Source organism: Sceloporus occidentalis, unplaced genomic scaffold (assembly GCF_023333645.1).
Source record: "Sceloporus occidentalis isolate IW3139 unplaced genomic scaffold, rSceOcc1.0.p SCAF_106, whole genome shotgun sequence".
Taxonomy (NCBI): Eukaryota; Metazoa; Chordata; class Lepidosauria; order Squamata; family Phrynosomatidae; genus Sceloporus; species Sceloporus occidentalis.
Window position 1 is genome coordinate 1,087,222 of NW_028317086.1, and position 11,847 is coordinate 1,099,068.

An 11,847-nucleotide genomic window follows, 5' to 3' on the forward strand; every position below is an offset into this window, starting at 1 on the left:
GGCAATTAAAAAATATACAAACATATCAAACATATAAACTGTTCATGTTGCTAGTGTCTTTGAAGGCCCTTCTGAACCACGCCGAGCGATTCATCATTGTAAACGTATCAGTTGTCCAGTGTAATGAAAAACTACATGCCCAGGCACTTCATAAATAAAATTCGGATTCAGGGATTAGAAATGTTTTCTTCCCTATATGATTTGAGATTTATTTGCTTGACTGTGGAACCATCAACAGACATCTTAAGAACTTCCGATGCCCACCAGCAGCGATATCAGGAAAGCCAAATTTCCACAGATGAAAACCACCACAGCAATTGTCTCACTCGCAATCTATAATAAAAAAAACAAACAGAACTTCAAGTAAGGTAATAGAATTTGTGTGATACCCTACTCTCCCATCTACAGCAGGAGAAAATTATATGGAATCAAAATAATCTAGTACTGTACTTAGGAGATGCAAGTGTTTTAGGTTGTACTTCCACAGTTCCAAAAGCCATGAAGTGGGCAAGTAAGTGGCTACAGGGGAGAGTAGTTGGGGGTCACTTCTGAAGCTCATAAATTGCTTGGAGTCAAATAATGGAGTGGACAGAAATACTCTTACATGTGAGCCTACAGAGCTGCTTTCATGGTTTCCTGTAATGCCAAGGCCCAACTATAAGTCTCCAAGAAATAATTGCGCCCACTTTATTTAGAATAGCACAATTCATTGATATTTTTGTCTTATCAAACACTTTGCTTATAATGGTTTTTTTTTTCATACATTTTGGATCATAAACAATACTTCACAAGTCGACATATTGCCAAAAAATAAGCATAACACACAGTTTACCTTATTTTCACTGTTTTCCTTTACTTCTGTAAGAAAACATAACAAAGATGTCAGCATTATATACCATCGTCAGCTCTAAAATGAAAAATGCTGCTAGTAATGTGTGTTTGTGAGCAAAATTAAGGTTTCATTCTTAAGGCTTTGTGTCACCAAATATGTTTTAAAGCAATATTACAAATGTGTGGGGAGTTACGCTTAGCCTCACCATTTTCATGCACGCCAACATGTTTTAGCTTATAACCTACCTCATTAGAACCAACTCCTAACTTTATCTGACCCCTTCCTGTCCACATACAAAGATGGATGGTAACAATTTGAAGTGGATCCCCTAATTGAGTGTCCTGGCCTAGCCCATCTAGGCCTAAGGAGGTGGCAGTCTCCCTGCCGTAAAACTAGGGGGCAGATTTCCTTTGTCAATGGCCCGGTTACAAGGGAGATCTCTCCAATCATGCCATTTACACTATGGAAGCCTTTTCTTGGGATCCACTAAAGGCATGGAGCATTGTGATATAAACTCACATCATGTTGCTCCTCTGCAAGGATGGCAATCAAGAAGGGAGTGGATGGAGGAACTGCCATGGGTTAGGCCTAGAGCAGTGTCCGAGGTAAATATGGAACTAACCATATGTTCTACACTTCTGTAAGCCGAACAAATCTGTAATGGTTAAAATAAGCAATATCTGCAAAGGCTCCTGCTCATCCTGTCCTTCGTATTGTGAACAGTATCTTCAAAGCAATCACAATAATTGACAAATAAAAAGCACAAGCTATAGGTAATTGCAATTATATAAGTTAGCTAGGCTAAAAGTTTCCCTTCTAAGTATTGTGGGCCATCTGATCGATCACCAATATGATGTTGCCCACTCTACACAAAATTATAATTTTTTGGAGTATATTTCAATTTCAGCCATTGAATACTGGAAAACTAATAAATACATTGCTTTAAAGTGTGTTGTGGATTTGCCTGGCCCTTCAAATATAAAACCATTACAATGATCTCACTTTTAAATTACTTTCAGAATGTAGCCAAACAAGCCAATGGTTTCTTACCTTTAGTTTTTATTCGCATGTTTGTCTCAAGGATGATATAGAATAAAACCTCCCATGCAAAAAATCCCCCCATCACCTTGGACAACCAAAGAGTTGGGGATGTGTCTATTAACTGCAGACCTAGGAAGATAGTGGCCACTACAGACAAAGCAGAAGAAGAGAAGGTGAAGAATGTCAAATTAAAGAATTTCCATGGTAACACACGTAATTATTTTATACCGTTATTGTTTTACATACTAAAATATTTTGTAGCATCAGACAGTTAGATCTCAAACTACCAAGGGTTATTTATTCTATTGTGCATAGTATTTTGGGCTATGGAAGTTCTTATCTTACCTGACAACACCTTTATCACAAGTGCATTAATACTGTGTCCCCAATTAAAGATGAAACGCCTGCAATTATAACAACAAAACAACTGGTTAAGAAAGAACAGCTGCGGTTGACGTTAAATACAACTCCCAGATGCTTTACCAGACACCAGCCTGATTAAACGTCATGGAGCTTTGTTTGAAGATTGCCTCTTGTATAAATTTTATAAATAAGTCTCCTCCATAATGAATTTGGCTGTTCCCGAAGAATTTGAATTAAACATTTTTTTATTCATTATAATATACCTCTCACTCTTTGGGTCTGGGCGAAAGAAAGCAGCAATAGGTTGAATGAAAGAGAGGATCATCACAATGCATCCAAGTACTGGATGGGCCCCCTGTGTGAATAAAACACAACATAATGGGTTTCTATAATTTGTAGCAGTAATGCAAGATACACTGGTTCACTGGTTTGGTTCACCAATAGACAATAGATGAAGTCTATTAGCGAAAGTTACTATGTAACGGTATTTATGTGTTTTGTCTTCTTGAAATCAGTAGGATAGATCTTCTCGTGTGGCAACACTTTGACAACATACTGTGGCTGCCTGCCTTGTAAAGCCAGTCCTGTATAAAAGCTGCTTTATCTCCTCTGCAATGTCACTAGTTTCCCTGGGACATTCATTAATTGAGATCCACACTAGTATCCAGGTTTGTAGGGTATCCTGGGTGTGTGTGAGAAGATGCTCTGCCCTGGCACTACTCTGTAATGTTTAATCATACCAAATAAATAGGCTTTCTTTGTGTCTAGGGGTACTTTCTTCTTGTTAGCACATATCCTATATCATTATATAAACACGTCACCGCCATAAGATTGTTTACTGTATATGCGCTCATACATACAGAGCCAATGTAATTTTGTGAAGCAGGTGCTGCCATGTTTATCTTGTTGCCATTCTTACTTAAGTAATATGCATTATTTCTAGTGTTTATACATAAAGCTATCTGCTTTGAATATTGTTTCATGGCCCCTCCCACTCCTGTTCACATGTGCTCACAACTCCATCTTAGAGTTGCTTTGCTACAGAGCTTCTAGTAGCTATCCAAAGAATATTCTTTGACGTAACAGAACCACTGCAGGACGTCCAGATCTGTTTATTTTGTGCCTGGCTTCATAAAGGATCCATTTCCCCTGTGTGGAGATGTTTGAGTTTAACTACTATAAGAGTCTACTAAACTGTAAGTTGGTTTCATCTTCCTTCATGCATCAGATGGCTGCCATCTTGCTACACAGTAGATGAAAGCAGAATAGGTGCATTAACCCTTTAATGACAAAGCCTGTACATGTACTGGCTCAAAATGCATTGTTTTCAATGAGTATAGGGACCGCCCATTGTCCTTAAGGGGTTAAAAAGGTTACTAGTGAAAGCTCTCCTAATTATCATGAATACTCACATTTATCCAGCCTGAAACCTCTACGAAAACCATTATAAACGCGATGATTGTGAGAATGACAGTAAGTATCATCAGAAAGAGATGGACCTGTAAGAAAAAATAAATATATATATATATATATATATATAAATATATCTATATCTAAACACACACACAGAATACAAAAGAGCCAATCAACATGCTTCATTTGAGGCACACTGGAGGGAAAGCTAAGCTGGTTAACATTATGGTCCAAAACACATTAGACGTGCACAGAGCTATATGGTGTATTCTATACAAATCAACCAATACTTTCCAAAAGACACACCAAAGAAAATCCCAATGAGAAACACAGAAAGCAAATCCACTTAATGGAAATTTTCTCCAAAGAGCAGACAAGGCCTTAAAGAAGGAAAACATTCTTCTATAGAGGCATAACATAGGAATACCTATACCCATTCTAACCCCATAATGCAGAAAGCTCCAGAGAGCCAAGCTTTTTTGCTTGCGTGCTTCATAAGAAAGTGAATCAGATGATGTTTCTTCTCACCTGGAACCAAAGAGCCTTTCCCAGGAACGGCTTTCCAGCTGCACTCTTCATGTAACGAGCCATAATCATGCCAATGGTCCCTGTCGTCATCCAAGCGACTAGCATCAGAGCACCTGAGGAACAAATATTCACCCAAACAGAGGTTCAGCTACTGTTCTGATTATAATGATACTGTTCATACAGCGTGCTGCATTTTATAAGGGAGTGGGGCATCATAGTTTATATCATCAGGGAAACTGGATTATAATATTTATATTATCAAGTGTATTAGTGTGGTCTTAAGCCATGAACAATGTATATACACCACACAAATTTAAATAAGGAAAATTCAAGTAAAAAATACAACTGTAAAATAGGGCATCTTTTGAATTCCAGCCAGGATCTGATTAAATACAGCAGGCTTTTATTCTCACCATGTGCCAGAATTACACGATTTCCTCCAATCTGTACACCGGATGACAAAAAACTTGAGAGATCAACTCTTGTGTTAGATATGATAGGTCTTGTTGCATGTTTGAGAATCTGTCCTGTGAAGAAAAGATTATGTTACTAGGCTACACACAACAAGGAACACATTATTGTTATTTATTATTATCTTTTATTTATATAGCGCCAACAGTTTACGCAGCGCTTAATACAATACATATATTCAAGAGGTATGACAAGACGGGAATTGACAGACAAAGACATTCTTTTTTATTAATAAGAATAAAGGATAAAAAAATGTAACAATATACCTAGTTTCCAAGTTTTATGAAATACCCAACCAAGATGACACTCATTAAAACTAGACGGTATTTTCAATGTGTTCCTATGAATTTGGCTTTATTCAGTGTTTCTCTGTGTGTAGACATGAAAGGTATTATGTATGTAATATGTAAGTCTACGTTGATGCAGCGTTTTACATGTATTTATTTATATCACAGGTGTTTAAATACAGAGTAACAAAGAGAATCCTTAGTGTTTTTCTTTGGTTCAGATACCAAATTTCCCATCGCCAAATTCACGATCATGTAGTGTATTACCAACTATTAATGCAACTAAATTATTCATACTTCATAGTTATGAGCACAGACAGGTTCCAAAACCGTTTGAATCCCTTGTTTTGTCACAAAAACTATAAACCATAAAACATGTAAAACAGTTAAAGTAGCTAAAAATCTAATAGAAGACATATGTTAATATGGATGGTAATGGGGTGGTTATGCCCCCTTAACAAGTACATGTAGTCTAATAAAATGTTTAATGGTTGTCACATGCCCTGACCCTCCATTATGCCACGACCTGGGCTCCGCTTAACGCATGCCAATGAGACATATTATTCCCATGTTATCTTTGACTTTGCTCTTGCCATTCTCACCATTTGCTTGAGACTCCCCGTTGGCCAGGAAAACGTAATAGCTAGAACCTGCAGTGGCTCTTGTCTGGGTGGAAATGCTTGTCTGGGTAATGAGGGAGCATTGCAAAATCCCATTTACACTCCGAGTCACAACAGATGCTGATGTGTACTAAAGAAACAAAAACAGTATAAACAAATGGTCTGGACAATATTTCACTTTTTTCAAAAGGGCTGATTAAATAATTGATTAACCCTAACCAAACACTATTATCATGGGGGAGAAGACACCGTTACCAAAAGCATGGACATGTTAATACATAGTCTATTACGAGAATAAACAGTGGGCTCAATTTACTATGAAGTGAAAAGTTGGAAAGGAAAAGTATATGAGCCTCATGTACACCTTTTTATGTACAGGGTGATGCATTGTTAAAAAAAAACATAGATTAGGGGTCTCCGCAAGTTAATGTTGTAATGGCATAGGCATTACAGAGAGAATTTTTTCGATAATAACGTAATTTTAACGTATAATGAATGGACTTTTCTCTTCTGTGATGGAGAGAACTCTGTAATCATGAGGGGCATTGTTACTTTTTAGTATTCTGACCTGTAAACAAGGTAGATGTCAAGCATGGGAACAAGTGCACTGCTGAAGAAGGATGTGAACTCAAAACACAAGGTTTTTCTGCAATTCCATGTTAAGCAATTGGGGGTGACAGGGCTGCAGAAAGAAGTTTTAAGTTTTAAGTCTTGGCCACCAAGACTGGATCAATTCTGTGTAGGACTTTTATGGACTGGACGCACCAAGCCTACATGTTTGTTGGGCATTGCCCCAGGCTTAAAGTAACCAGTACTCCTCTGGAGATATATATTTGGTACAAAACAGCAGGATCATAAGCAAAATCTTGTATAGTTTAACCCATAGGAGAAATTTATCAGAAATCCTCTCTGTGGGTTTTGTATTTACCGTAGTAAGAATAGTCGGAGAACTTCGTCCAGTGTTGAAGGCTCTTTGAACCAAAATATTTCCGCTGGAATTCACTGTACACAGGTAAACATCATCATTTCCCTGCAATATAAATTGGGATTAGTACTCCAGTTTACTCTATATTCATAAAGATATGTTATTATTTTTTGAGATACATTTATCTGGGCGTTCTCACAAAATATCACCAGTCAAACGACTATTACAACAGTGAAGAAACAAGGGCTCAGTAAACCCAATATACAGTGCATAGGACAAAATCCAAGTCTAGTTAATATGTGAATATTATAGGAGACAGGGATCAACAGAGTCAAAAATACAATATCTACCAACATTACAATTTTACTGGGAAGGCACTCAAAAATAACCCACCCATAATAAGGGACAAGATAGATCCCACAGTTTTTTGATCAGAAGGGATTCATTTTGTTTCTCATTTACTATTATTACGTCCATTTTAATTCCCAATTCTATTTAGGATGTGCCTTCCCTACCCAGTAGTCTAGTCTGCTTTGTACATCTTACCATGAGCTGGTCATCAGAAAACCCAATGGCAAGATATCCAGACATAGGACCACTCATTTCAAACACGTAGCCATCAGCAGAAGGGACTGAAGACATGAATATACAGTTGGTGTTATTAGGACTGCAGTTTGCTGGACTACTGAGGCAGAACTTCTCAGAACCACATGTGTCATTGGATATCTGCAACTAGAAACACAAAACAGAGAACAAATAATGAAAATTACTTTCAGCAGAGATGGTTCTGCTAGAATACAACTGATCACAATGGGGCAAAGAGAGGGATAGCATCTAACCTCTGTTAAATTTAGACTCTGAAGATTATAGAAAAAGGTATTGTCTAGAAGAATTGCATCCCAAAAAGAAGAAACTGTACCAAACATGAGGTCTATGCCTTTTTAGAAATTTTAAGTAATCAAAATGTTTAAAGGAAATTCTTCAATTATGGGTTTCAAGAAATTATTATTAGTATTTATTGTCTTCTATAGCGCCATCATATTCTGTAGCGCTGTACAACGGATAGACAGAACATATCAAGTAGTATATAACATAACATTCTGAAACAACAGATGAGGAATGTGACTATTATCAGACTGGAAAACATTGGAAATTATAAGCAAAACACACATAAACTTACTGCTATTAGGATATCACTCTCAACCTGCCAGAAAGTGCTATAACTGCTCAGGACAGTAGCTCTGTAAGAAAAAGCAGAAATTGATTTAAATAAATAAAAAAAAAAAATTGAATATAAAGACACGTTTTTATTTGACTTTAGAAACATCTGAAGCACAATATGTTAATTAAATAAGTCACTTAAGCCTAGAAAATATATATATCAAAAATATATGTTTTATATAACTATTGCTCAAGCAATAAAGTAATACTAAAATACTAAATATAAAGAACTTCTCAGATTTTCAGGTTAATGTGTGTTTAATTGCCAGTGTGGTTCTGCTCAGCTGTGTTGCAGAATTGTTAAGAAAAATGGGAGACTTGTGACCTACTCTTGGTAGTAGCTGACTACTTCAAGGTATTTCAAGAATGCCAAAAAAGGAGGAGATGTTAAATGATGCAATCGCAGTGCAAATATGTACATAAAAGTTTTTCTTAGGACTAGTCACTGACAAAAGTGATTTATTTTTTATTTATTTATTTTTTTTACAAATTTCACAAATCCACTGAGATTAGATTAATATTATGTCTATGGGCTGACATGCAATTACATCTCTGCTACTGTTTAAGTGACTGGAACAGAATAAGGCTTCACCCCTTAGAATTATATAAAAGGGTAACAGGTACAAGAAACTTTGTTGGAGTCTTTTGAACGTCTGAAGATAGCTAAAACACTTTAATGGGATATCATAACCTGGCACACAGGATCCACAAACCCAGCAAAGAATCTTCCATACCAAACTGCTTTTGGACCAATTCAGGTATAAAAAACTATAGTAGTTCTCACGAACCATTTATTTCAGGGCTCAGGGTAATCTTTACTGTCAACTTCCCAAAATTGCTGAACAAGTAGGATCTTGTTGTAAGCTCTGTTTTAACCAGTTGTCTGGAGCTGAGTTGTATCAAACAACCAACTCGGAATTCCTTTATGGTGGACTTCCCTGTTCAAGGAACCCATGTTGCTTTAAGTTCAAACTATGCAAAATCACAATGATATCAAGATAAAAACCCACAAACAAGACAAAATCCATAAATAAGAAAAATATTTTGTATAGACCATTTGCAAAAGCAAGGATGTAGAACCTCCAATCCCATCATTTCTATATACCTGAAGCGTAAAGGTCCAACTCCTGTGGGTGCTGTCCAGTTAGCTGTGATTGATGTTTTTATATTGTTGTTCGTGTGGCTGAGTGCCGTGTTCTAAACATTAAAAGAAAATGGCTTAGAGACTAAACTGACAAACAAGGCAACCAAAATATATTTAAAATATATCTGTTTTTTTAAATCTTAACATCAACTATATTTTCAGTAGCTACAGCACAAGTCCTCCTCTCGAGCTTCTGACTAGCAAGATGGCTAGGGTGGTCCGACTAATGATGTTTATGGCCCATAAAATAGACTTTTCTCTTACAAGGCTTTCTGTGGGCCCCAATGAAGGACTTTTAATATTAAAGACAAATATATGTTGGTGAAGTCCATTAAATATTAATTATGTTTACTGTAGAGAGACAGACCATTAACGAGAAGAGGTAGAGTTAAAAAAAGAACTCACTGGCTGTCCACAGTTAAGTTGTTGAGAGTTCCCATTTGTGCTTGTAAATGATCCAACAATCCTGTTGCCTCCCACTGATCTTGCCTGCAGGAGAAATCCTTTGAAACCAGAAGAACTGGATTGTATTGTAACTTGAAGGGAGAAAAAAAGTTACAGGTTACCAGAGATTATTATTATTATTATTATTATTATTATTATTATCTTTTATTTATATAGCGCCAACAATTTACGCAGCGCTTAATACAATACATAAGTTCAAGGGGTATGACAAGACGAGAATTGACAGACTAAGACAAACCGATACATTAGGTGGAGAGAGCCCTGCTCGCAAGCTTACAATCTTGAGGGAATGGGGTGACAAACGTAAGGCACAGAGAAAGGGTGAGAGGTAGTGCGGGGGGTATCAGTGACGGGTGAGATGTAGTGTGGGGGGTATAAGGCACAGAAAAAGGGTGAGAGGTAGTGCGGGGGGTATCAGTGACGGGTGAGATGTAGTGTGGGGGGTATAAGGCACAGAAAAAGGGTGAGAGGTAGTGCGGGGGGTATCAGTGACGGGTGAGAAGTAGTGTGGGGGGTATAAGGCACAGAGAAAGGGTGAGAGGTAGTGTGGTGGTTGTCTCAATGACAAGGAAGTTCTAGCAGCTAAGGTGGAATGCTTCTCTGAAGAAGTGGGTTTTGGGATTTTTGTTGACTGTTGGGAGGGAGGGTGAAAGCTGTAAGTTCAGTAGAAGTAGATTCCAGAGATATGGGGCAGCTTGAGTGAAATCTTGTAGACGGGAAAAGGAAGAGGTGATAAGTGAGGAGGAGAGCATTTGTTAGGAAACAGTTAAGGACTGGAGGGAGTTTATGGTTGGAGATGATAGGAATAAAATTGGTTAGGTTGACCATGTTGGTTAAGTTTGGTAAGTTTGGTGATTAGAGTAATTCTGTAGTACATACCATAGACCAATGGGTTGGTCTGCTAAGCATTATTAGTGATGTGACCTAGGCATGGGATGCATTTTTTAGTAATAATGTGTTGCCCCCTGGTTATGAGTGACATCAACATATCACGTGCCAAAGTCCTAGAGGGAGAAGGGGAACTCTATAGTCCCTCCTTTTCTTAAATAAAGCAGATGACAGCCCAGGGCAGATGATAATGGTGGTAAAAATGACACTACTGGAGGTTTTGTACTGAACACAAAATGTATCACTGAAAGTTTACAACTTGAGGTTGGATTTTAGGTGGAAGGGAATGGAAAGATGACTGGTGTACTGTTGTTGGGTGCAGTATGATCATGGAGTATAGCAGGTAAGTGCCCAGAAGGTCGCTGCCCAGTAATGCCTGTCATGTACCTTAACTGCTGCTCATGCTGCCAATCCAGTGCTTTAGTGCATGACAGCCGTACACACATTTGCATGCTGTGAAAAGGCAACCATGTGTGTGCCTTAGGCAACTGTACACATCATTCATTGGCCCAAGCCTTAAAACTTTTAGGGCTGATTTTCATCCCCAGCCCATTCCTATTAAATTTTAGGATATGTGAGAAACACTGTCCATAAACTAAATTAACATATAACCCCTATGTATTTATTTGTTTGAGTCATAGGTTTGCTTCTGGCGATTTATATGAATGATCCAACATTGTCCCTCATTCATAAAATGAACCTATGAATGAAACAAATGTATTACATTGTAACAGTTAGCAGCAGCATTGACATAACTGCATTTACACTAAAGAATGAATGGGAAAGGGCAGCTGCTCTTTATTGGATGATGTCAGACGAGCCCCTGCCAGTGACCAATAGTGTCGCTCTTACAGACCTTTAAATCCTGGCGCCAAAGCTGGGTTTCCTCTTAGCCATTCCCCGCCCCGATGAGGCCGAGATGCTTAAGAGCGCTAGGGATCTATTTTTCTTACACTATTAGCTTTAGTAGCTATACTACGAAAGTCTTAAGACAGGCTTGGAAAACGGCAGAAAAAGAAGAGAAAAACGAATGTGATGAATTTAACACGGGAACGAGTGAATATTAGTAGAATACGAAGATCCCCCCCGGAGACGAAGTAATTTGTATCCAGTACTACTTTCTAGTTCAGACACATTTGCAAGGTGAATATGTGCTTTGGGAAATATGGCCATGTTGGTTAGTTGGGTATAGCTTTGTGTTTCCATGGGCTTTACCTGTAATAACATCTCCAGGACTGAATGTGGTTCTCGACACACTGATGTTGTAGGGTGGCGTACTGGTCTGCAGGATATTATTTCCATGTCTTGGAAGCATCGTATCACAGGAATCGCTTATAGCTCCATTTGGATAACCAAATACAGGCACCCAATATCCAGCAATGCAAACCAAAAATAAAAGCTGAGTATACATTTCCACCTATTGGGAGACATAAATTAGAGATGTAACAAATGCTTCTTTGTCACAGTTACAGATGGTATATGGACATCTGCAAAGAGAATAAGAAGACTAAACCACAGAAACACCATTCATCATAATTAAAACCTCAAGCACTTTTCACGAGGGAGCCGCCTCAGGACGCATGGGCTAAAAACAGAATGGAGGAGTGAATCATCTGATTAACCAGGCCCAAGCTTACATCAACTCACAC

General features: G+C 37.9%; 1 protein-coding gene across 1 annotated transcript; it reads right to left on the reverse strand.

Annotated features, from left to right (window-relative positions):
• Nucleotides 1–243: 243 nt before the first annotated feature.
• On the reverse strand, nt 244–11,513 carry LOC149283315 (ferric reductase 1-like). The gene is made up of 15 exons (XM_089497703.1): nt 11,414–11,513; nt 9,251–9,381; nt 8,807–8,898; nt 7,661–7,721; nt 7,027–7,212; nt 6,484–6,585; nt 5,538–5,685; nt 4,591–4,704; nt 4,178–4,290; nt 3,649–3,735; nt 2,500–2,591; nt 2,219–2,277; nt 1,883–2,020; nt 833–858; nt 244–333 (listed from the first exon to the last, which is right to left on the reverse strand). Exons 1-15 carry the CDS (start codon nt 11,511–11,513, stop codon nt 244–246), a joined length of 1,539 nt encoding a protein of 512 aa, XP_089353829.1.
• Between the last annotated feature and the right edge of the window lie 334 nt (nt 11,514–11,847).

Excerpts from the sequence above, each read along its gene's own strand:
- LOC149283315 (XM_089497703.1), bottom strand. The coding sequence starts at position 11,513 with ATGCTTCCAAGACATGGAAATAATATCCTGCAGACCAGTACGCCACCC. Across the intron at positions 4,705-5,537 it reads CGGGGAGTCTCAAGCAAATG|GACAGATTCTCAAACATGCA; the intron begins GTGAGAATGGCA and ends TTTTCTTCACAG. Across the intron at positions 4,291-4,590 it reads TCGTGTAATTCTGGCACATG|GTGCTCTGATGCTAGTCGCT; the intron begins GTGAGAATAAAA and ends TTTGTTCCTCAG.